This window comes from Columba livia, chromosome 23 (assembly GCF_036013475.1).
Source record: "Columba livia isolate bColLiv1 breed racing homer chromosome 23, bColLiv1.pat.W.v2, whole genome shotgun sequence".
Taxonomy (NCBI): Eukaryota; Metazoa; Chordata; class Aves; order Columbiformes; family Columbidae; genus Columba; species Columba livia.
The window spans coordinates 3458478-3483919 of record NC_088624.1 but is presented as its reverse complement, the minus strand read 5'-3'; the positions used below and the strand labels follow the sequence as shown (position 1 = coordinate 3483919).

The 25442-nt window shown below is 49.7% G+C and overlaps 1 protein-coding gene across 6 annotated transcripts in view; it reads left to right on the top strand.

Moving 5' to 3' along the window:
* Window positions 1-24624, top strand: part of LOC102089830 (acid-sensing ion channel 2) — a 399255-nt gene extending 374631 nt beyond the window's left edge. For 2 of the 6 annotated variants that reach the window (XR_002421016.2, XR_010467788.1), the window contains exons 3-11: window positions 3693-3820; window positions 16973-17123; window positions 17516-17572; window positions 17929-18082; window positions 18806-18897; window positions 19904-19983; window positions 22718-22786; window positions 23614-23788; window positions 24152-24624. Coding sequence is in view for 4 of the 6 variants with exons in the window: in XM_065039777.1 (XP_064895849.1) it covers window positions 3693-3820; window positions 16973-17123; window positions 17516-17572; window positions 17929-18082; window positions 18806-18897; window positions 19904-19983; window positions 22718-22838; window positions 23614-23831 (1001 nt within the window). In the remaining 2 variants the exon portion in view is untranslated. Of the gene's footprint in view, window positions 1-3692; window positions 3821-16972; window positions 17124-17515; window positions 17573-17928; window positions 18083-18805; window positions 18898-19903; window positions 19984-22717; window positions 22839-23613; window positions 23919-24151 lie in introns of those variants that run through there. The other 4 variants (XM_065039777.1, XM_065039778.1, XM_065039779.1 and 1 more) reach the window with 3 other exon arrangements.
* The last annotated feature ends 818 nt before the right edge of the window (window positions 24625-25442 follow it).

The window sequence follows — 25442 nt, the reverse complement described above, 5'->3', positions numbered from 1 at the left end:
GGTGCGGGAGGTCACTGGGTTGGTGAGGATGGGGACACGGCCATGCAGTGTCACACACCCACAGCAGCTCGGGTGCTCGGCACCAGGGACACCAACGCTCCCGGGGGACAAGGTGTGGGAGCGCTTTGATGCGCGTCGTTTCCATGGCGATACGATGTCTCGCAGCATCTTCCGGGCATCTCTGTGCTGCTGCAGCACCTTGCTGCTCCTGGGGAGCCTTCCTCCACGAGGAAGACAAGAAACCATGGACTCAACAGACAGAATGAGCATCTGTGCATCCTCCCAGATTTTGCCCTTGGTGCTTCCCGTACCCCGCAAGGTTACTGTCCCCATAGGATCGTCCTGCGCCCCAGTGACGCGCTGCGATGTTGAGTTGTGCTTTGCAGAGCGTGGAAGACGCCCAGCTGACTTTTCCAGCCCTAAGAGTTAAGCAGCAACATTGCTCCTATTTTACAGATGGGGAAACTGAGGCAAAGGACAAGTGTCTGGGGAGAAACCAAACCTCCCAGCTTGCTGCTTCTGCACAGCACAGGAGGCTTATTACCCAAAATAAACCTTCAGGCCACCTTCTGATACATTCACAATGTGAACCAGGTGAGAAAATGTCATCTCCTTTGGTCACATTGAGCCACGTGGGATCTGCTTTGGGTTTCCCCAAACCAGAGTGTTTCACGGAGCTGCCGGCAGAGGTGACAAGTGACGGCTCCAGCCAGAAAAAACCCGAGACTCGCGCTGGGTCTTCAATTCCCAATAAATTAGTGCCAAGCATTGCTTCAGATGTTAATTGCCAGAGAGAAGTGGATGAGTTTGGACATAATAAGGCATGGGAAGAAGGGGAGCTCCATGCCTTTGGCAGCATTTCTTCTTTTAATTGCAGCTTCTTGCTTATTCACAGGGATGATCTTTGTTGCTCGCACCCGAGCGCACAGTCGGCTTGAGCTTTATTAAGATTTTTGAGTGATGCTCTGAGCAGAAAACCCCAACAAAGTCACGGAAAACCAACGCCAGAAATAGAAAGCTGTGCAACCCACAGCATATAATACTCTGCAGCCAACTCGAAGCACATGAATTAATCCCCAATTTAATTAACGCTACTCTAATCCTTCAGTGAAAAGAGCAGCTCAGGATTTGTTTGGAAACACTGTCCTGTGTACAGTAAAGTTGATTAATGTAGTGAAAAATGAAACCATTGAGAAGATTTTGCTCTGTTCCCAACTTGGGATGCACTAAGAAATGAATTTACAGGCGCCGTCCTCTGAAAAGTGGGATTGGAGATGGAACGAAGTTCTGTGCTTGGGCAACATCACAGAGTTAGTTTAAAAACCATAAGGTATGAACCAAATCCCAGGTCATTTACATTAATCTTAGTAAGCTAAATGCGCCCAAAACCAGATGATTTTATGCTTCTGTGTCCTATGAGACCTTCCTTTTCCTGACATATTTAACCCACCTTAATGTTTCACAGCTCCAGCACGTAGCTTGGAAGTATTAAAGATGCAGCTAATGAGGACTGGTCCGTGCATATTCCATCAAAGGGGTTTGCAGCTGGGCTTTTCAGTTTTCTCTCTATTTTGTAGACCATTTTTCAAAGCTATTTTCACGTTTAGGGCTTCACTCTCGCGTGTGTTTCGTGCAGGAAAAGCAATGACATAGTTCTAAAACTACGCTGTTTATTTTGCTCTTCTTGTTATTATCGATGCTGAAAATTAATAATGGTGTGTTTCAACCCAAATTTTCTTCTGTATTTTAGAAAACGCCTTCCCCTCCCTGTCATGGCTGAAAATGGCTGCAACCCAGAATTTTCTATTTAAAAGCACAAACCCTGTCACTTTTAATTCCCTTATGGATACTTGCAGGCTGTGTCTTATTTGCTCGATACGGGTGTACGAGGGTTTATTTGCAGATGGAGCACAGCATCCAATGGTAGGAAACACGTGGAATTAAGTCAGAGCTGAACAGACCCGGGGCAGGTGCAGAAATGGGAAGAATAATTTCAAATGGAAAATATTTCGCTAAAACAGCTCCCGTTGCCCAACAAGTTACACTAAATAGAAGTGTTCTCCTCCAATTTGTCAGGTAATTACCGAAGGAAGCATATGGTGTCTCCTCTGGAGCGTTGGAAGGGGATCAGCGGCAGAGAAAGCGATGGAGCTGGGTGGGATTGGGGAGTAACGGGATGGAAATTGGAGGATGCTCAGGAGAGGGTTTGACCCCATTCTGGTGCATGTTTGCCCATGGATTTGATAGCCAGGTGCCGAATTGGCCATGGAACCCACGTCAGTGGTGGTGCTGTTGAGCAGTGATGAGGTTGGATGGGGACGCTCAGCGTTGCCAGAGGTTTTGGGAACAGCTGGTTTGACCCATAGCACTGGGGAGGTGCTGGAAGGGGGGAGAACCTCAAATGGGACCCCGTGGGTGGGCAGATGCAGGGGTTGAGCAGAGGGTGAGAGAGTTTGGACGTGTCAACATCCATCTGACATCTCCTGGGGGAGAGGAGCCCAGTTGTGGCTGAGCAAGCCAAACACAGCTTTTTAGAATCACAGCATCATTTTGGTTGGAAAAGCCCCTCAAGATCATGGAGTCCAACCATAACCCACCCCTGGCATTGCCCCATGTCCTGAGAACCTCATGTCCGTCTGTCCAACCCTCCAGGGACGGTGACTCCAGCACTGCCCTGGGCAGCCTGTTCCAATGCCCCACAGCCCTTTGGGGAAGAAATTGTTCCCCAGATCCAACCTCAGACTCCCCTGGAGCAACTTGAGACCACAGTGGATCCCAGTATTAGGGTTGTGTTGCTTCCAATAGCCCCCAGCATGGGCAGGTGGTGGGAAGTGATTTGGGTCATGGTCCGTGGGTCTTGAGCAGAAGGCCAAGAGCAAAGGATGGTCAGTGCCAATGTCACCCTGAGAGGCTTCAATGAAGGGAGAAGCCAAAATAAACTCACAAATTCTGTACCAGGATCCCACCAAGATGGGATTCAGAGGAGATGCTCAAGCTCCGCACCCTCCACGTGCTGCCCCATGCAGCAGTGACACTGCCTGCCCTAAATGTGACTTTATTTAGATCCCAAACGCACTTTTGTTGCAAGGAGGCAAAAACAAATCATTATCTGGCGTCGGGTGTTGCGGAGCCAATTCACAGGGCAGGCGGATTAGCACATCGATCGATGGGAGCACGTGTTCCGTTGTGAGCCTTGCGGATCAATACGTCTGACCGGGTAAAAGCCCAACTCCAGCTGGTTGAGCTGAGCCCTGGCAGAGAACTCACCGCAACCTCCCCGAATTTCGCAGAAGTGTGCACGGCCTGGGGGGATAACTGTTCTAATAATATGGGAATGCTTTTAAATTTCTGTAAATATCAGCTAAAAAGTAGATGTCACCTGTTTTTTGTAACTTGATAGTATAGGCTGTGCTGGAGAAATCGTGCATCTCTGCGTTAGAGGGAGGACGAGCCCTTGGGGTGGGCAGCAGCGTGAGGACCAGGAGCATGGAGATGCTCTTGGTCCCCATGGTGATTTGGGCTGGGTCCCTGGTGTAAACACTGCACTGGCTTTCCTTCCTTGATGCCCAGATCCAACTGCTTATCTCCTGCTTTTGACCAGATACAACTTTCCATGGAGGGACAAGCATCCCCACACTGGTGGACACCATCCCACCCCCACAGCCCACTAACCTGCCCCCTTCTTCTTCCAGAGGAGACAACGTTCGAGGCCGGAGTTAAAGTCCAGATCCACAGCCAGTCCGAGCCGCCTTTCGTCCAGGAGCTGGGCTTTGGGGTGGCTCCTGGATTCCAGACCTTTGTGGCCACCCAAGAGCAAAGGGTAAGTCCAAAATTTCATTTACACACCAAGATCACTCCAGCGGGTCCAGACGACACGTTGCTTCTATGTGCCAATGCCCCTTGAGAGGCATCTTCTTGACTAACAGCTGGTTTTATGCCTTGCTTCAAATTGGTTGGAATGAGGGTGGCTCTTCCAGCGTTGTTTCCCATATGGTGCCCACAATCCTTGTAATTTTGGCCACATCCATCCCTAGTAATTTCCCTGCCTTGCTCTTCCATGTTTATCGTTGGGCTGCGGCAGTCGCTCAGTGTGTTGGGAACCTTCCAACCCTCCGAGAAACGATGCTTTTTGCCAAAAGGCTTTCACACTCTGAGGATATAAAAAGAGACAAGAGGAGAGTGTTTCATTATGTAGATCAGCATGAATCCTTTCAGGTAACACCGCAAGAGTCGTGTTATTTATGATAAAGTGTGGAGGGATGCCTGTGGCTCGGGATGCATCGCCCTCCCTGAGTCCCACTGGTGGCACATCATCGCGGTGTGGATGGATGCGACGTGACGTTGCGTCATTAGACCCAAATCCTCGTTAGCCGTTCGGAAAGCCAGCCAGCAGAACAGTTTATTCCCCCAGCTTGGCCATGGTGCTTTCATTCCTAGCCCTCCTGCCTCATTGCCTCTCTCATTTTCCTCCCTGCTCTTGCATCCACCCTCAAATGAGACATAAATCAAATTGAGGAAGGCGAATGCGAGCTGTTGGACGCTTCGCTCTGATTAAACCTCCACAGAGATCGAAGCCACAGTCGTTAACACGTCAGCTCAGAGCAATGCGAGGCATTCACCACCGAACATATCGTTAAGGCATCTCTCCGTGGTCACTGGATACCAAAATACACCCAAAGCCACTGCAGATCCTCTCTCCATCATTATGGCGCACTGGCGTGTCATCATCCAGGAGATAACAAACGGTGCAGGTTCCCGGTGGGCGAGCGCCAGGTGGAAACTTCTCAATTAAAGCAGAGAAACGTTTCGCTATTGTCGATTCGTGTCTCCGGTGGGCTGGAGAAAATGAGCAGCTTAATTATTATTACACTCTTGTTTTGGGGCGTAACACCTTAGTAACGGCGGAGGCAAAGGGATCTTGGGGGGCTGAGGTGGCAGCTGCTGAAGTGCAAAGCAGAAAGGGGCTTGGAAACCCATTGTGGGTGTTTCTTAGGCCTGTTCCCTTGACACAAGCCATTCCATGTGTCCCCAATGTCTTCACCTTGCTCCGCAGCCACTTTCTGCCACCCTAGGGGACACTCGACGTCGCTTACAGGGGGCGTGCTGTGGGATAAAGACTCTGGAAGGATGGAAAACTGATTAATTACTGTTGGCAGTAATTACTGCTCCTCTCAACCCAAACTATTCTGTGATTCTGTGATTCTAATCAGGAGGGAAAGTTGTTAATTGAGGATCTCGGGCTGCATTAACCCAAGTGCCCCGGTTAAACACCAAACAAAGCCGTTCCCCTCCGGCTCCCAAGTCCCCGCTGCGGTTTCCAGCTGAATTCAGTATCATTTTCTCCATCTTCAACCATCATGAATTCTTATTGTGGATATTAAAAGGCTATTTGGTCTTTCCACCTTCCAGAGGGAGGTGAATTACATTCACCTGCACTATTACACATACACACACATTCTACGGGCAGCGTATCGTGATGGGTGAAAGATTTTGGCAACGCCTCCTCAAATGGAACCGGCTCGGTGGCACGAGTGGGAATTGGAAAGATTCGTCTTATTTCAACATCCCGGCTTCACCAAGATTTGGGAGTGTGGTGGGAGCCGGAGCCTGCAGCGAGGGTCTCAAGGACTTTGTTTTAAGATAGAAATAGCATAAACGCTGGAGATTTTTCAGACAGATGCTGTAAATCTTCCTCATCCCATTGCCAACATTAACTATTGCATTATTTCTATGCAAAAATCAGATTTCCTATCAGGAAGACAGCCAGAGAAAGGAGGAAAAACCCCATCCCTTCCCAAATCCCTCCTTCCAAGCAGGGAAGATGTAAAAGACGACAAGAAGATCAGATTTGGGGGACTCTTAGCTGGCGTGTGTCTCCTCTTGTGCAGAGTTTTGGTGCTGGGAGAGGGACCGACACGTTTCTGCTCAGGTTCTGTAACTGGTGTAGAATTACCCTGCGACCCAGGAGACCCAGAGCAGCCAACCCCAATCCTTCCTCTTCATAAAGTCACTTCGAACCTAATCACAACCATTACAGCGTACACATCCTACCGCCTCCTCTAATTAACCTGCAGGGAGCAGGCGGGCATCACCCACCTTCTCAAGCCCTGAATGCACTTCTTTTATTCAGACCCCTGATTTAGCTTCATTTCTTTCTTTCCTACTAAATCTCTACATGTGGGGAATGGCACATACTGCTCCTTCAACCAGTTGGAGCAAAAGGTGGGAAGACCCATGAACATCACCCACAGGACTGAGTCCGGCCAGTTATTGGGGTCCTAATCTGTGTGGTTTACACCATGAACGATCCTCCAGCTGGAGAAGAGGAGAAATAAAGATCAAGAGAAGGTGGTTTCACATCTCCCAGCTCAGAGCAGCCTCTGTTTTACTTAGAAGCACTTTTCCCAGTGATCAAAAAATAGGTGTGGAGTTGGGCAGACTCGCCTTGGTACAGCAGTAAGAGCTGAGCTTTATTTTTGAGACGGGCTTTGGGGTGAAGGGGGTTTATTTGTGGCTGGCTTAGAGGCTCGTGGCTTTATTTGTGGCTCTGTAACTATTCCACCTGTTCGTGCTCAAATCTATCCCTTTGTTCCTTCATCTCAGCCTGGAAATCAGAGTATTTACTGGGCTTTACTTACTGATTTCCTGCATTTTCAGGTATGCGGTTGCTTAGCACAAGCCAGGACTTTGCGTCTTGGTTCCGGGGCAATAAATCCTGGATCTTTATACCAAAAGCCCTTTGTTGAAAGCAGACTCTTGCTCCGCGATGGCGCGTGATCTCAGTAAATCTCCCTTTAAAATCAGCTGTCAGTCTAAAAACAAAGAACAAAATCAGTTTTCCTCCTCTTTCTGCAGTGGCTGAGCCCTTTGATTCCTGCAGAGCGACACTTTTAAGATGCATTTACCAGTTGGGGAACTGCGTCGTTAATGCGGTAACGATGTTGTGCTGATTTGCACTAATAGCATCGTAAGAGGGACTTTGTTATGGGTTGTGTGTGCTGAGTCAGCAAAAGCAATCCTGCCAAGGCAGTGCCAGCAGGAGGTTTCCTCCATCAAACGTGGTTGTTGGCTTATGTAGGCCAAGCCGGTTCTTTGCTGCAGACTCAGGCCTAAAGGGAGATGCTTTCTGTCTGAAATCTCACACCGAAGCCATCCCATGAAGTTTAAGGGGAGCCGGAACCGAGCTCCCCAAAAGGAGGCGGCCCAGTTGCAATTAAAACAAGAGCATCTTGATGGAGGAGGGTGGAAAACATCCTTTCAGGGTGATTTTCCGTGCACCACAGCAGTGGCTGTTAGTGCAACATGATGTTTTTCCTCGGGAAGGAGATGGAGTGGTTTCCATGGACATGCAAGGCCACGGATGACATTTTTCTGGGGTTTTCACCCCGTTTTACACAGTCCCTGTTGCGCCTTGCGACAAGAGATGCTCCAGCCTCGCAGGGGAGCGGTTTCCATGACAATTGCTGAGTCTTAATGAATACGGTTTGTTTTCTCATGAACGGGCAAAACCCCGAGCTGGGCGGGAGCTGGTTGGGGACACGCTGTCCTGTCACCCCCGCAAGGGACGGCAAAACCACCCCGAGTCAGGCAGTGCCCTTCAGCTCCCGCTGCTCCTGCCTTTGGAGGGGTCCACCTCAATGTGTCCCTTTTCCTGGCTCTTTCGGGTGAGCCTGGGGCTATAATAAGTCTCTCCGGACCTTATGTTGTGCACGATTTTGGGCAGGGAAAAATTTAATGAAATATAATAAGGGAAAGTGTAGAGTCTTGCATCTGGGCAGAAATAACCCCAGGTTCCAGTATAATTTGGGGAATGACCTGTTAGAGAGCAGCGTAGGGGAAAGGGACCTGGGGGTCCTGGGGACAGCAGGGTGACCATGAGCCATCACTGGGCCCTTGTGGCCAGGAAGCCAATGGTACCTGGGGTGGGTTAGAAGGGGGTGGTCAGTAGGTCAGAGAGGTTCTCCTGCTCCTCTGCTCTGCCCTGGGGAGACCACACCTGGAATCTTGTGTCCAGTTGTGGCCCCTCAGTTCCAGCAGGACAGGGAACTGCTGGAGAGAGTCCAGCGCAGCCACCAAGATGCTGGAGGGAGTGGAGCATCTCCCGTGTGAGGAAAGGCTGAGGGAGCTGGGGCTCTGGAGCTGGACAAGAGGAGACTGAGGGGGGACTCATTCCTGGGGATCAATATGGAAAGGGGCAGTGTGAGGAGGATGGAGCCAGGCTCTTCTGGTGACAACCAGGGACAGGACAAGGGGCAATGGGTGCAAACTGGAACACAGGAGGTTCCACTTAGAGATGAGAAGCAACTTGTTCCTGGTGAGGGTGTCAGAGCCTGGCCCAGGCTGCCCAGGGGGTTGTGGAGTCTCCTTCTCTGCAGACATTCCAACCCGCCTGGACACCTTCCTGTGTAACCTCATCTGGGTGTTCCTGCTCCATGGGGGGATTGCACTGGATGAGCTTTCCAGGGCCCTTCCAACCCCTGACATTCTGGGATTCTGTGGATGATGCAGCATCCCCCCCATACTCCTGCACCAGACCACAGCACCAAGGCATGGGAAGACACACTGGAAATTATATTTCGAAGGGCTGATCCTGTGGAGAAAGACAAATTCCTCCTGGATTTTGCCACTGGGTTTTAAGGCATCGTTGCTGCATCCCAGCAGCATCTCCCGAGTCTCTCCCATAAGGGATGGGATCCAATAATGTTCCTTCCCCAGCTCCCCGTTACGCCGCCGGCACGGCGCGTTAGAGAAGATGAAAAGCGCACTAAAAATGGCAATTTCTGCCAACTTGGCAGTAAAAATTTAAGAGGCTTCAATTAAGCAACAGGTTCAGAGATGGAGCAGTATTGTTTAATAGGGCTCTAGTGTGCCTCGGAGACTCATCCCCTCATAACGCTTGCACGGGACGGAGAGCACCAGCTACCAGCAACTGAAGTGTAATTACAGAGCAGGAAAACGGGACTCGGGGTCTGGCAGCGATCACGCTGAAGCCCATATTTCCAAACAGGGTGTAGGCAGCGACATTTGAAAATTAGGAGCAATTAAATAGTATTTCCCATGTTTCCGAACCCTCACTCAGAGCATCTTCTCCTACCTACGGTCTAACACATCCTCCTGGAAAAAACATTCACTCTCTGATTTCTCTCTGGTTCTCTCGATCCCACACACTCTCCCAGTTGATTTCCTCCAGTATATCATCAGTCGCTGAATTAATTCAACAAGAAGCAAAACCAGCAGGCAGTGGTTGCCGGCCACATAGAAAACATCATTACACTGGAGCGGTTCAAGGCAGGAGGTGTATGGAAACGATTTATCGGACAGCGGAGTGGTTTTGCTTAGGAAACAGTATTAGGAGTGAATCAGCTTGTTTGGAAAAGGATGCAAAAGAAAATGGGTTTGGAGGCGAGCGATGGAAATGGGTCATGGCCAGGAATGGTGCGTCTGGATGGGGAGAGATTAATAAGGGAAGGAGAAAAAGAGCAAACAGCAGGGATGTCGATGAAGTGATGGGCTGGGTGCTCCTGCTAACCCTTCACCATATTATATGAATAAGAGGATTTATTTTTAAAGATGGAAAGCTGCTTGCTGAGGACAGGATGGCTTCGGGGGGTGCAAATCCCACCATGCATCCCCCAAATTCAGCACCTCTGTAAGGGTTTGGCAGAGTTTATTGCAATATAAAGCAGAGTTTGTACAGAAGCAAAGGGTACAACTCATTGAGCAGTGAGCTGGAAGCAAATTGTAGATGGTCAGAGCAACAAATATGGGGAGCAGCCATCGTGGGGGCAAACGGGGGATGAGGCTGCCCTGGACTTTTTGGGGAGCCACAAGAGGTTTTGATATTGCTGTTTGATTTGCAATGGTATTTCCAAGGAAACGGGGACCTGGAGGAGCTTGGAGTTCCAAAGGTAGATTGTATTTCCCGTGCCCACTCACCTCAAGCACCTGGGGACTGGTGGGCTATTAAATTCCCCAAGCTCTGCTCATTTGAACCTTCAGGTGCTGGAAGGGTTAAGTTCTTGTCCTTAAACTCAACTTCTTCAGTGCTTGCCTGAAGGCAGCAAATGGGAAGGAACAGCCGTATGGAATACAGCAAAGGAGGCGGCAAATAGATGACTTCCAGCATCATTAACAGGGAGATGGTGCCAGCGAGCTGTGTGTACGCCGAGCTTATTTTAAGCATTTTACAAGTGCTAAAGCTGCCTCGTCTTGAGATTCTATTAAATTGATGCTATTCGATGTCTCATTAAAGAACGGAGGTTTCTGGATAGTATTTCATTTGGAGCAAATGCCCACACACCCCATCTGGGAAGAGAAAAGGGATGTTCAGGGAGAGGTTTGCATCCCTCTGTGATGATCTCTGCCTGAAATTTGGTGGCATCAGGTGGGGACCCACATGTGGAGAAGGCAGGAGAAGGGCTGAATCATGGAATCACAGATGGTTTGGGTGGAAGGGACCTTAAAGCTCCCCCAGTGCCCCCCCTGCCATGAGCAGGGACATCTTCACCAGCTCAGGTTGCTCAGAGCCCCGTCCAGCCTGGCCTGGGATGTCTCCAGGGATGGTTCAGCCACCACCTCTCTGGTCAACCTGGGCCAGGCTCTCACCACCCTCAGGGACAATTTCCTTATATCCAGCCTGAATCTCCCTCCTTTACTTTCAAACCATCACCCCTTGTCCTATCACAACAGGCCCTGCTCAGAAGTCTGTCCCCATCTTTCTTTTAAGTCCGGAAAGGCCGCACTATTTCTTACCACAAGTCAGTGCTTGGTGCATCCTCAAAGCCGGACTCACCGCAGACCGCGGCTGCAAACTGGGCTGAAACGGCCCCAGCCTCGTGCTGGAAACATCTCCACTGCATTTGCACATTGTCCTTATTGCATGAAATTAAAAGTGTGAAAAAAACAGAGATACCTCTTCAAATACATTTTAAAGAAGACATCTGTTGCTGCAGACAGATGTTGGTGGTTATTGGGAGGCTCGGTGCTAAGAGCAGCAGGCAAAGGGCAGGAGTGTGGTCAGGAGGAAGAACCATGGTGGGGGGAGGTTGAGCTGAGCGGTCCCCCAGCCACAACCCCCTTTCCCCCCACATTTACCACGAGCAGCCCGTCCTGCCCTTGCATTTCGGGCAAGCGAGATCCATCCTGCTTTAAGGAGACAAGTCGATTTGTTCCTTTTCCTCGCGGCGCCTGCCAGTTCGTAACTGATTGTCGTAATCCCTAATAGCCGCGATCGAGAGAATTTAAAAAGCATTTCATTAATTAATTAAGTATTAATGATTGCGAAAGCGTGAGAACGCGAGTTTGTCAGCCTCAATTAGAGGCTGAAGCTGAATTTCCAGAAGCGGGAGGCCGTGCGGTACTGGGGAGGGGTTTGTGCCCTTGGAAAGCGGCGGTGGAGCGACAGGAGAGCTCAACACCACTCTCCTGCAGGAACCAAGGGCAGAAACGGTCCCTGCTGCCTTTACCCCGCTTTTCTTTTTGCTTTTATGGTGGTTTTTTTCCTCTCCAGCTTCAAATAGAAGTAGCTCGTCTTTGGTGGGAGCAGAGCGGGTTAGAGCAGAGCAGCTCGGCATCCTTGAGCAGCCCCAAATTAGCACAATTTGGAAGAAGGAAAGCGATTTTTCTCGAGAAGAGGAGACCTTACACTGCCCAGGAGGGGTTGCGGGGGAGAGGAATCAAACCCAGTTAGCATCTCTCCCATTTGTGTTGTTTACACGGCTGCGGGATTGCTCCTGTTTGCAAGCTCGGCTCCCTGGTGTGCTCCTCCCAATCCTCCAAAATGCTCCTGCGGCCTCGTCAGCACCGTGGGCAGGAAATTTCAAAGGTCAAGTGTCTAAAATGAGTTGCTGGGGCAGTTCTGTGGAGCCAAACGGTTCAGGTTGCAGCCCTGAGAAAAGACCGGTTTTGGCAAGGAGGGGTTTAAGGAGCGATGCTCTTATGGATGGGTTCAGCATTTTGTGAAGCCCAGGGCTTTGCAGGGTGTCCAGACGAGGCAGGAGGGACAATGGGAACATGGATGGGGCTGGTCTGCGTGGGAAAAGCCACAGAAAAGAACCTCAGGATACTGCTCCATGCAAAACATGCTGTGGGCTGGGGAAGAGTTACAGAATCGTAGAATAGTTTGGGTTGGAAGGGACCTTCAAAGCTCATCTAGTCCAATCCCCCCACCGTGAGCAGGGAGTTTGGCCCCTTGGTTTGAGTCTTTTGCTGCAAGGTGCAATATTGGAAGGGGATAATCCCACCCAGCTCTGGGGCTGGATGGTGTCCTCGCTGCAGGAGAACAGGGAGTGTTTCGGAAGGGACAGCGCAGCGGTCCTGGCTGCCCTGCCTTGTATTATACCTGCGAGCAACACTGCTGTGGCTCCAAATACAGGTGGTAACAGAGCAGCTGCCTTCAGGGATAATTGGAAATAAAAGATCAGGGCAGGAGTTGTCTGCATCAGAGATGTTCTACTTTAGGTGCCTGCTAAGCAAATCCACCTGGGAAAGGCAAGGGGACCAAATTACCTTTGGATGTTGAGGCGGGATCTGGGAAACATGTCTCCCCTTTCCTCTGCAGAGCCCCATCCCTAATGATGCGCCTCCTCCCTCTGGAGAGGTCCTGCATCCATATCTGGCTGCTGATGAGTCCGGAGTTTGCTTCTGATTACAAATTACAGAGTGTGAGTTAAGCACCGAGCCTTTCAAGCTGTAATTACGCTGAAGGCTCCAGGTAATAGCCCTTGATGAGCCCCTTGGAGAGAGAGGAGTTCATTGACTTGCTCAAGGGAGGGAGGGTCTAACCTGCCAGCCCAGGAGATTTGTCTCTAAAATCTTGCCCGAAAGAAGAAGAGATTTCCTTTAAAAAGTCAAAATTGGAGCTTCCCTGGAGTCTCCTGCTGGTCCCAGACGTTTGCTCCAGAACAGGGAAAGCCTTTATGCTGCAGAGCAAAACCACCTTCACCGGTGTTAAATGCACCAAAAGGCTTTTTCTGCTCTTATGTATTAGCAACTTAGAGGGCAGTGAGGAGAGCAAAAATCCTGGCATGCAGCAAGGGAAATGTGTTGCCCCTATTCCTGCATTTTTAGGAAGAAATAAGAAGTGAATTGTGTGCATGAGTGTGCACACAGGGTTGTGTGTATGGCAAGACAGCAAATCCCCAAGGAACGCCACGCTTATCGGGAGACGCAACCCGACTTTGCTTTGCAGTATGAGGGTAGTTGGTGCTCGTGGCCCTGGCTACAAAACGGGCCATAACGCTGTTAATGAAGTTGCACTGATTAGGGTTTAATTAATCATTCAGCCCTCGCACCTCTTGCAGACGCGGTGCCAGTTCACGAGTGCCGTGACTCAGATCCAACGCTGACCGCGCAAAGATGTAAGCTAAAATATCTGATCACCACTCCATCATTTTCTGATCCCGTCACCTGCATTCGGAACAAAATTTAAAGGGCTTAAAAGATTAGCGTGTAGCTGTGCTTGGATGAGAGCTGATACCATCTGAGACAGTGATTATTTATTCTCCTTTATCATACAACGTGCAACATATGGGTCCCTTTCTCCACCGCGGATGACTAAATGATGGCATCTGGTACTCTATTATATTGCAAGTGTAAAGCAAACAAGAAAAGCTCCTCTTCAAATGGCTCTCTGCTATTGTCACAAAGACACTCTCGATATTCTCATTCCAAGGTGCTGTTTTGCAGATTTTCAAACCCATCCCATTCAGATAAACCCGCTTCCTTGGAGGATGCTGAGATTGTCGGGAGCTGGGTGCCTCAGCTGGTCCCTGCAGATGGGATGGATCCCTCCATCACCTGCTGCGTCTTCACACCAGTTATGGGTATCATCTGCTCTTCAGATGGGACCCGCTGAGATCGGTGCATGTCGCTCCCAGCAGCTGAATTGCGCTCGCCACTGTTGCTTTTCAAAGCAGCTTGAGCATCAGCACGGATTTCGGCAGGTTTTAGGGATGCTGGAGCTCGTGTCCCTCAGCCTGGGCTCCAGTGGGTGATGTGTAGTGTCCCATTTCTTTGCACCGTTGCAGAGGTGCTGAGGAGACCACACAGGTCTCCTGGAGCTGGACATCACTGCCAGGGGGCTGGCACTTGAGACCAGGGATGATGAGGTTCTCAGAGACCTGGTTTAGTGCCAGGGTTGAGTTAACGGTTGGATTCAATGATCTTAAAGGTCTCTTCCAACCAAAATGATTCTACGATGCTCCCAGGAGCAGGGGAAGGGAGTTGGGGAGGTAAGCAGAGCCAAAACTCTGTTCACCATCACATGGAGACCCCTTCTCCCTTGTGCAGGCAGGGCCTGAGCTCTTTTTGGGTCTGTCCTGGACGTCATGCAGGGGAAGACCTTGAACTACCATCTCATCAGGAGGAGGACCTGTGGCTCATCTGGAAGAAGAACCAGTACGGTGCCTATAGATGCAGCAGGCAAAGGGCTGGAATAAGCAAAGCACCTCTGGATTCCTGGATGGGAACTGTTCATGGCAAAATCATTCCTAGAGAAGGAATTATTTTGGTTTGGTTGAGCTGAGAGCTTGTGCAGCCCCAGAGGGCAGGATCACCCATTTGAAGCCTGGCAACCATCCCCAGACTCTCCTTCAGAATCATAGAATAGTTTGGCTTGGAAAAGACCTTCAAAGGTCATCTTTGGTCTTTAGATTGCAGAGTTCATGCCCCTCCAAGTCCACCTGTGCCCATACCCGGCTGTCCTCACCACAAGCCATGTTCATCTCAACATCTCATTTTTCTCTTCCTGGCCACAATTTGAGCCCGTTATGGCTTTTTTAACAGCTGGCTGGTTTGTAAATCAAAGCCACAGGGGGATTTATCAGCTCTGCAAGCTGTGCAGAAGGTGACCATGTTTCCAGAGGGTGCTTTGGAGAGCTGGAGCTCTGCTCTTGTAGGAGATCTCATGAGGCAGACCTAGAGCAGAGCATGGGCTCCAAACAGCTCACACTGCCCTAGTTCCGTCATAGTTACCCCAGGTCTATGCCTGAAGGATTCATGGGGTCGTTATTTACCCAACAGCATCTGCAATGTGTCTCCACTTTGTGTGTCATCTCTTTCCTCCTCCCTTCCCCACACATCACCAGCAGAAACCCAAAACAAGCCCCGTAGAGCCTCACCGCCAAGTTTTAGGCTCATAGTCCATCAATATATGTTTACAAATTTATTTTAGGATGTGATTAATCTTACTACATTATTTTTTCAAGGCATGTTTTCGTTCAGCCAACGTGCTTTGCCAGCACAAAACGTTCTGTTTGGAGCAAAGCACAGCAAATTGGCCGCTGCTTTAAAACACAGAGAAGGAGGGGGTCGGGGGATGCTATTTTCTGCTCTCTAGCAAAGAGGAGTGCAGAGCATTTAGCAAAGATAAATGGGAAACGGGAAAGGCTGCCAAGCTGCAGACAGGAGAGGAACGAGGTAGATTTGGCCGCGGGGGCCAGAGAGTGACTGTTTTTCCTCCAGTGTGTTCTGAATTAAGGCTTTTTCGTGGTGGATTGTGGAATCCTGCTTATCTTATCTCCGCTTTTGCGTTAAATAAAGCGGGAACGGCAGAAGGGTTTGCGCTGCGCTAGCGCTGAGCAGGGCGACTTACGAACCTCCCTGGAGGTGGTGTGGAAACGGGGGAGAAGAAGGCAGGTTCCTCAACATCATGAGGTGTCAGGAGAGCAGACAAAGTGTATTTAGCTCCATAGGGCTCTCCCTGAGCATGGGTGTTTGGAAAAGGATGTGATTGACCTGTCTGCCTTCTCTGGGGGTCTGCAGCGAGGTGCTGCTCAGCACCACGTCCCATTGCTGAGCCTCCATCCATGGGGAGCAGGAAGGTTTGGAGGCTCCTGATGGCTCTGGTACACCCTGCCCTTGGCATTTTTCACCTTCTGCAGCAATCTCCAGTTGCTGAACGGTTCTTGGCGTTTTCCATGTGCTTCCCGCTTCCCTCGCTCTCTCTGAGGGTTGTGATCTGCATTTTTCATCAAGAAAAGTGCCTGAAGAAGGGAACGGTGCAAATGTGGCAGCTTGGCTCACACCAGAGCAGTCACAACCATTGCCAGGATGTCACCGCCACCCCATCCTGCTCCTCGGTGTCACCCGCGCTGTCTGTGTTGTTCCCATGAGTGGCACAGTTTGGAGGTCAGAGTAAGCTGGAGATGGAAGATGTTGACACAATGACCCCATGTTTGCTGTCACCAAAGTCAGAGATGATTTGCAGGTCGGAGCCTCCCCTTCAGTCCCTGCATGGGCAGGAGTTTCCCAGCGATGCAAGAAAGAGCCCAGAGCTGCTCCTGGAGAGTGTTTGGTGCCACACGTCCCCAATGCACTGTCCTGCTGCAGCTCCGCTCCTGGAGATGCTGGGGTGGGGGTACAGCAGAGCAGCTCTGGAGCAGAAGATCAGGAGGACACGCTGGGAGTTGGGGTGTTCAGCTGGAGAAGAGAAGCTCCGGCGACACCTTAGTGCGGCCTTTCTGGATTTAAAAGGGGCCGAGAAGAAAGATGAGGACAGAATTTGAGCAGAGCCTGTTGCGACAGGACAAGGGGTGATGGTTTGAAAGTAAAGGAGGGAGATTCAAGCTGGACATGAGGAAGGAATTGTTGGCCCTGAGGGTGGTGAGAGCCTGGCCCAGGTTCCCAGAGAGGTGGTGGATGAACCATCCCTGGAGACATCCCAGGCCAGGCTGGACGGGGCTCTGAGCAACCTGAGCTGGTGAAGATGTCCCTGCTCATGGCAGGGGTGGCACCGGGGGAGCTTTAAGGTCCCTTCAACCCAAACCATCTGTGATTCTCTTGCTAAAGGCTCTCACTTGGCCGAAGTCATACTGTAGCCTTCCCTTGCAATGGCACCGCTTGGTCACCTTCTTAAAGACATCACTAAAATTACACTGTGAGGCTCCTCTGTGCAAGAGGAAGGAGATGCTGCGCCCCGCTCCTCTGCCTGTCCCCAGCGTCCCCTGACACCCCGCTCCTCCCTCTCTTGCAGCTGACGTACCTGCCTCCGCCGTGGGGTGAATGTCGCTCGTCGGATATGGGCTTAGACTTCTTTCCCGTTTACAGCATCACGGCTTGCAGGATCGACTGCGAGACCCGGTATATTGTGGAAAACTGCAACTGCAAAATGGTTCACATGCCAGGTCAGTGTACCATGGACGGGCAGGGGCCCCCTCCCTCCACTTGGCATGGGTTAACAAGCTGGAAAGGGACCAGGGATTAAAGGAGCTGGGCATACCTTTCCCTAAGGAAAGAAGGATGCTAATAGCCTTTGCAAAATGCCCTGAAATAGGGGCCAGAGGGACATTGGTCTTATTTAGACCAAGTTAACACCACTGGCTGGTATTTCCAGCAGTCCCCTCCTCAGTTTGCAAAAAAAGGCCATTCCTCTGCAATTCCCCTGCTGCCCATCCCCAGCCTGGGTTCACTTTGCTAAAACAAGGTCCTTGCGATCCCCACGGAGAGCCCAGCGGTCCCAGGTCCCGTGCAGCAGTGGTGGCTGGTGCCCATTGATGGATTTGTCCTTTCCATGCAGGGGACGCTCCCTTCTGTACCCCGGAGCAGTATAAGGAATGTGCGGAGCCTGCGCTCGGTGAGTACCGAGAGATACCCTGGGTACCACGGGTGTCCCGAGCGGGAGGGGACTTCCAGCAGCCTGTGTCCTCCCCACTGGGAGGACTGGGGTGATGTAGAGAACCTGCAACCTGGTGATGGGTTGTGATGAGACTCAACTTGTTGGGAAGGGCTGGGTGCACCTTGGGATTAAGTTTCTTCTGGTTCTACACGGGGCTCCACCAGTGCAGAAACCCTCAGGATAATGGGCACCCTGGGATATGTAGGAGGAGAGCACTTCTGGGTGTGGGTTTGGGATGGAGGGAACCATCCTAGGTCTTGATTTCAATCACCATATGTTCCTCCATGAGATCTAATTCTTGTGACCTCCTCCAGGTTTGCTTGCCGAAAAGGACAGCAATTACTGCATCTGCAGGACACCCTGTAACCTGACCAGATACAACAAAGAGCTCTCCATGGTCAAGATCCCCAGCAAGACCTCGGCCAAGTACCTGGAGAAGAAGTTCAACAAGTCAGAAAAATATATCTCGTGAGTGTTGGAGAAAAAAAATCTCCTTTGCTTCATGGGGGGAAGTGTCTGTAAAGCCCCACTGGTTTTTCAACCCAGTCTGTGCTAAGACCAGACCTTGCCAATGCCTCTGTCACCAGAGGTATGTCCTCTAGGGAGGGTTAGGGTGAAACCCTTGAAGAGATGAGGTGTAGGTTGCTTTCTTCTCACTAGATATGTTTCCATACACTCTCTGTTCTTCCCTGGCCTTGTCTTCATAAGCATACTCCATACTCACCAAAAAAAGTGAAAAAAGTCCTTTATTTTGACAGGGAAACCCAATTTTGGTGGTTCTGTCTGAGTTATGGCTGCTCTCTACCTAAGTGTGGGCTGTGAACCTCAGGCAGCTGCTGCTGGGAACCTCTCCCAGCCCAGAACACATTATTGCTTTGTGGAGGCAGCAAGAGTTAGTCCATATTAAATGGACTTTGGACTCTTGCTATTGCCATCAAAGTGAGATCCAGAACTCAGATCCTGAGAGATCTTGGGGAGACATTTTCTACCTCCTGCTAAGGCTGGTCCTGGTGGTGCCGTATGGTCTTGGTCTCCAGGAGGTCCAAGTGTCCATGGGTTGTCCAGCAAGAGTACAGTCAGGACAGAGAGGGGAATAAAACCCCCAAGTCCCCTTCTTTTTTTGTTTTCTTGTCCCAAAAACACGATGCCACTGGTGGCTGATGTCCTGATGCTGTTGTCCTCTTTCTACAGAGAGAATATTCTTGTGCTGGACATATTTTTTGAAGCACTCAACTACGAGACAATTGAGCAGAAGAAAGCCTATGAAGTGGCAGCCTTACTTGGTAAGGAAGGGTCAGGGGTGCAATTTGGAGTCTGTGTGAGCCGGTGCTGGAGTCCTTGTGTGTTTGTGGGATGGACAGACGCTACGAGTGGGTGCACAGCTCATGTGCATTGCCTTGAAAACCCCAACAAGGTCCAACCACTTTCTTGGCCATCAGGCCATGTCTTGTTTTCCTTCCACCACCAAGTCATCACAAGAACGTCCCAGGGACCACAGCTTGTCTGTGTGTCACGTATGAAAGGTTAACATGAGCTGCTCCATCTCCACTTGCTACCAGGGCCCTATTATTTGGAGTTGTGGGGCTGAGCGGGTGATGGATTCTCTCTGTGGTGCTCCCCTTGCTGGCAGGGCGGTGTGTGGAGGGGGACAGATCTTAAAACCATCTACCCATCACCTCTTACACGCTCCAAATCCATCCTGCTTTCCAGCCAGGACCCTGAGACAGCCTCGAGATGCTCCCCTAAAATAATCAGGCCATCTCCCTTTCCCCTCTTTGAGAGGTTGGGATTTTTTCTTGGCTCCAGGGGTCGTTACCCAATTCTTCTCCAGTATTTTTCTCCTTCCCCAGCTCAGTTTGGGAATGGGGCTCGGGTATTCCCAGGATGAAGCCTGCTGTCTGACTCTAACAGATGGCTTCCTCGGATGCCCGCGGGCGGTATCGCATCCTCATTAGGCTCCCAGCTGATGGCCTTGTTAGCAGGAGAGGTTGCTGGATGGGGGTCTCAGCAACCTGATCTGGTTGAAGATGCTCATTACAGGGAGGGGTAGACTAGATGAGTTTTAAAGGTCCCTTCCAATCCAAACTATTCAATGATTCTATGACAAATGCTTTGGTAGCCAGCAACGTCCTTTCTGAGATGCTTTTCATGGCATGTTGATGTTTCTAGGGGTCATTCCTTGAAATTCCCCACTTTTTAGGGACGGCAGCTGCACCGTGGTCACACGGGTGCCTGTAAGATCATTCACCCCCAGGGTAAAATCCATCCACGTGTTGTTTTCTCTCCTAGGTGACATTGGAGGCCAGATGGGGCTATTTATCGGTGCTAGCATCCTCACTATACTAGAGCTCTTTGATTATATATACGAGGTAAGACCCTTCACCCTTCACCCTCTGGCAGGATGTGGGGTGGTCACAGACCAAGACCCTCCAATGTGTCCACATAGATTATTAATTTTAATCAGCAGTACTATCTAATTAATGCTCTCCAATAGTGCTATATAGTCGGTCACAGCTATGTAGGGGCTCTCCATGTGGAGGGGGCTGGCATGCAGCCATGGCATGGCATAGCCAGGCTCGCTTGGCACCCTGCCTCTGCTAACGAGGTTTGCTTCTCGCTTGGGCTAATTAAGCACCACCTTCACGTGGCTGTGCTGCTTCCCACCCTGAAGCTTGGGGTGCTGGCTGGGGACCTGCTGCTGCACCCTCCTGTCCCCATCCCACTCGGGCTTCTCCCAGTATCACCTCCTCATCAAAACACCTTTAATTAATGCCTGAGTCACAGCCCAGACAGGAGGCCAGACCTCGTACTGCTGCTGGTGGGTGGAAAAACCCCAGTCTCTGTTATCTACTCGCTGCAGCTCTGCCAGCAGCCCTGGAGCAAAGGAGATTTCTAGGAAGCACCAAGATGAGCTCCAGCGTGGTCCCATGGCTCCGCGGTGGCCGAGAGCAGCTGCGCTGGAAAAAAGCGAGTCCCTCTTTAATGAGAATTATTGCAAGAAGCAATCTGGAGGGGACATCACTGCCTGGCACCTCCCTCCTCCTGCCCTCCAGCAGCACAGTTACAACTCTTATATACTTCTAATCTCTTTTTGCCTAAGCAAGTTCCTCCAGCATCCTCCACGGCAGATTCCAGCTGCTCTCTGCTCCCTCCTGCTGCTTGGAATTTTTGCACCCTGTTTTTCCACCTAAAGGGACCGTAGTCTAAAATAACCATCCCTGGAGCATCCTCCCCGCCAGTCGCTGATTTTCCTTCCCAGTCTCCATCGCCACACTGCAGAAGGCTTTATGTTTGGGGTCAGGCTCATCATTTTTCTTTATAAAAGGGGAAACCGAGGCAGGGGCTGGAGCTGGAGCACCTGGTTTACACCCAGATGACCCCAGGGACACAAACACACAAGCGTGTGTCCTGTTTTAGGGCAGGGAAGAACAAGTTTATGGCTTGGGATAGTTTCAAGGAGGATGCAAACACCTTTGGAGACAGGGAATTCCCAGCAAATTTAACACATCCCAGCCCAAGATCCTTCGCCCTTGTCCCTGGGGAGGTGCCTCCCACTAATTCAGCTCATCTACTCGTTGCCTGGCGATTTTAATACAATGGTTTTGGGCCCCTGCGCCCAATTATGCAACATTTTCCACCTGCAGAGTCCAGCGCTCTTATGTCCCTGTCTCAGTCCTTATAGTGTCGTGATGGGACCGAGGATTTTTAATCCCATGGGATATTGTGGTCAGGGGTCGTTCATGGTTGTGACATTAATTTGTGCCAAGCCAGGTGGGTGCACAGGAACGTCACACATCCACGGTCTCTGCTCCGAGCTCGCCGGGCCAACCTGAAACCTCCTCTAATGTTATTAAAGTTGGGATGCTAGCTTTACATTTGAAGACAGTCACTCCCCATCCCTTCTGGGCAGCTCTTAGCACTCGGTGGCATTATTCTGCAATAAAATATATTGAAAATTACGAGCATAGAGCTCATAACGGCTTTGGAGTGCAAACAAAACCTGCGCCTCAGTTTATACCTCAGGCTGAACGCACACAATATTTCATTAAAATCACCTATTCCTGGCTTTCTTGGGGTTCTTTCCTAATAAGAAACCTTGCAAAGTTTGGATTTGTCTTCTCTGTTTTAGTCCTTTGTTTGACATCTGCTTATAGAACTTGGCAAATAGTTTCTTCTTGATGGTTTTTTTTGTTTGTTTTAATTTTTTTCTACTTTGGGGGTAAATATGGCTTAGAGATCATCCTTATCTCCTTATCACCAGCAGGTTCAGCCTACTCTGCTCAATACGGGACATCTTCACGGTCACCCATGACAGATATTTAACGCACACCAGACAGGGATAAAAGGAATAAAATGCCTTAAACGATGCCTAATGTACATGGTTGATCTAATCCACTCAGGTTTTCATCAAGGTGGGGTTCAACGCACCTAAAACTCACCATGTTTCCAACCAAAGCATTTGTAAACTCTTTGAGATGGCCAGCAAATGGATATAACTATTCTTTTCTGGTGGGTTAGCCAAAATCAGATTAAATATTGACCCTAGAGATGGGGTTTTAGCATCGTTCTCTCAGTGTAATCCTCCTCTTGGTCCTGCCGAGGGGCAGGTTTGTGCTCCTGGGCTCATCGGGGTCCCAGATCCCCACCACGTGTCTCTACGTATCATCCAGCATCCCCCTCCCTTCTGTAGCAACTGACCCAATTTTTCACATTTTTACCTTTCTTCTTCTTTTTCCTTTTCTCCCAGTGGAAGGTTTTCAGAAAAACACTCATTTTCCAACCAATCTGGGATTTCCCTTGAAAATATGTTCTTTATCAGCATGGTCTGCCGGGAAAAGATGTGACTGTGAAGAGAAACAGCGGGCACATAGCTGATATTTTTGTATAAACCCCCAATTATATTTTAAAAATCAAGGGCTTGGGTTTTTTCCATGTGAAGAGTTTCGTTTTGGCACATGGGCTGGTTTTCTTGGAAAGATTGTCGCCTTCTCCATCCATATCCATTGGATGGTGTCCTCCAAACCCAACACCTCATGGATGCCCACGAGGGTGAGAACTTAGGCAAGTTCTTGCCCATTTTAACCCAACCTCCCTCTTTTGCAGCTGATCAAGGAGAAATTATTAGACCTACTCGGAAAGGAGGAAGAAGAAGGGAGCCATGATGAAAATGTGGTAAGGAGACCCATTGAGAGAAGAGGAGATTTCCCTGCGGTTGGGTGCATAGGCAGGTGAAGTCACTCCAATACGAATTGTAGAATTGCGGAATCATAGAATAATGGAATTGTAGAATTATGGAGTCATAGCATTACGGAATCATAGAATCATGAAATGATGGAATTGTAGCATTATGGAATCATAGAATTATGGAATAATGGAATCATAGTATTGTAGAATTATGGAATCATAGACTTGTAGAATCATGGAGTCATAGAATTGTAGAATTAGGGAATAACAGAATTATGGAATCGTAGAATTATGGAATTATGGAATCATAGAATTGTAGACTCATAGACTTGTAGAATCATAGACTTGTAGAATCGTGGGATCATATAATTGTGGAATTACAGAATTGTGGAATCAGAATCATGGGTTCATAGAATTGTGGAATTGTAGAATTATGGAATCATAGAATTATGGAGTCATAGAATCACAGAATTAGGTAATCATAGTATTGTAGAGTCATAGAATTGTAGAAGCGTGGAATCATAGAATCATGGAATCGTAGAATCATGGAATCAGAATTATGGAGTCATAGAATCACAGAATTATGGAATCATATAATTGTGGAATCATAGAATTGTAGAATCATGGAATCGTAGAATCATGGAATCATAGAATGATATAATTATGGAATCATAAAATCATGGAATAGTAGAATTCAGCCCCAACTTATTTCCAAAGGATTGATGCTTGAGCAAAGAAAGGAGATCCCAGCTGGGAAGGGACGGGGAGCATCCAGCGGCCCCGGGGTGACCCTGTGGCCCCCTCTCTGTCCGCAGAGCACTTGCGACCCCATGCCAAATCATTCGGAAACCATCAGCCACACTGTGAACGTGCCGCTGCAGGCCACCCTGGGAACGCTGGAGGAGATCGCCTGCTGACACCGTCCGACCGCTCCACAGTGCCAACACCTAAGGAAGGAAAACTGCACAGGAAAGCAGGGACCGAGCTCAGGTTTGCAACGGGGGAAAAATATATATATATAAAAAATATATAAACAAAAAAAAAAAGGAAGAAAATCGCTATGCATAAAAAAAAAATAAATATATATATATTATATATATACTCTGCCAAACCCAAACGAGAGGCGCCTTGGACTTGACTTGTGTTGTCCTTTCCTGTGGGGGGGTTGTCTTCAAGATGTGAAGGCAGCAGCTCATTTTTGAACTGTACAAAACAAAGAAACCACCACCACCACAAACCAAACCGAAGCCCCGTCCTTTCACATACTGCCAAATGTACAAAGCACTTGCATGCCAGTTCTTTTTATGGCAATATATTCCTATCTGTCTTTATAAGCTCTGTTCCTCTTTACAGTCTCTGATTTTCACTACAAGAAGGAACTCGCGGGCCCAGCCATCCCCTGAAATCACCATTACTAACGTCGTAGGCTGAATTAGAATAAAGAAACAAAAAGTCGCAGCTCTTGGATTCTTCTTACATTCTTGTCCTTCGTGTCAGTCTGTGATGAATCTTAAGCTAAGCCGGGTCCCCCGAGGCCGGGGCTCCTCAGCGCTACCAGTCACCCCAAGGTGAGCATCCCTGGAGCAGGGCTGGACCGGGGGCTCTCGGTGGATCGGCCCCCTGGCTGCTGTGTTGTTCTCCATCTGCCGTGCCTGGATAGTCCGTCTGCGGCGGGTGGGCACGGGGTGGTGGGTTTCTTTATTTTCTTTATTAATTTTTAATTTTATTTTCTTTTTTTAATCTTTTTTTTTTTTTTCCCGTTAATGGATTCTGTGCTTTCTCCTCGTTCTCATGACTGATATTAAAGCTGGTCTTGTGGAAATGGCCGGGCTGTGTCGTTTCTCCCCAAGCGGGAGCCCTCGGTGCGGGACGAGGGGCTGGCACCAGGACGAGCCCATCCCGGGGGCTGCTCCGCACCCCTCATCCCCCTTTCACCAGTTCTGTCACATCCTCACACACCTCCTGGCCGCATGGGTGTGATGTCCCAGCCATGCTCAACCTGCTCCATGATGGTGGGGCCAGCTCTGATATTGTGGATTGTGGTTATGTCTTGGTGTCTCATTTATTAGCGACCAGGAGTTTAAATAGAACCAGGTCACAGTGACGCTGCTTCGCCCCCATAAAGAGAGAAGGTGGGTTTCCTGGAGCTCCAAACCCTGCTGGTGTTGTAGTCTGGAGGAATGGATGCGATGGGGGTGTTTGCAGCTCTGCGAGCTCCTGGCTGGGTGCTGCTGGGTGACCATCACCAACGTGGTGGCCACGGTGGGGGAGAATCACAGCTGGACTGTAAAGTGTTGTTCTGGGAGAACTGGTGGAGTCCCAAACCTTGGGAGGGCATTAAACCAGCCGTGGGGAGCGGAGGTGAGCGCAGATTTACCACAGAGGATGCTGCAGCTGGCCAAAGGGCTGAGGACACCCCTTTGTCATCCTCCAAGCCCATGCTCATGCACAAAACCACTTTCCTTTGGGACAAATCCTTCTCCTGCCCAGAGCGTGGTGCAAAGGGCTTCCAAGGATGTTGCTGAAGAGCTCGTTTTGTATTATCAATTTTCATTATCTCCTGAGACCTGGATGCTGGCCATGCGTTCATTATCCACAGAATGCCCAGCAACTGTCAGGTAGTAACAAGTGCTCATCGACAGCC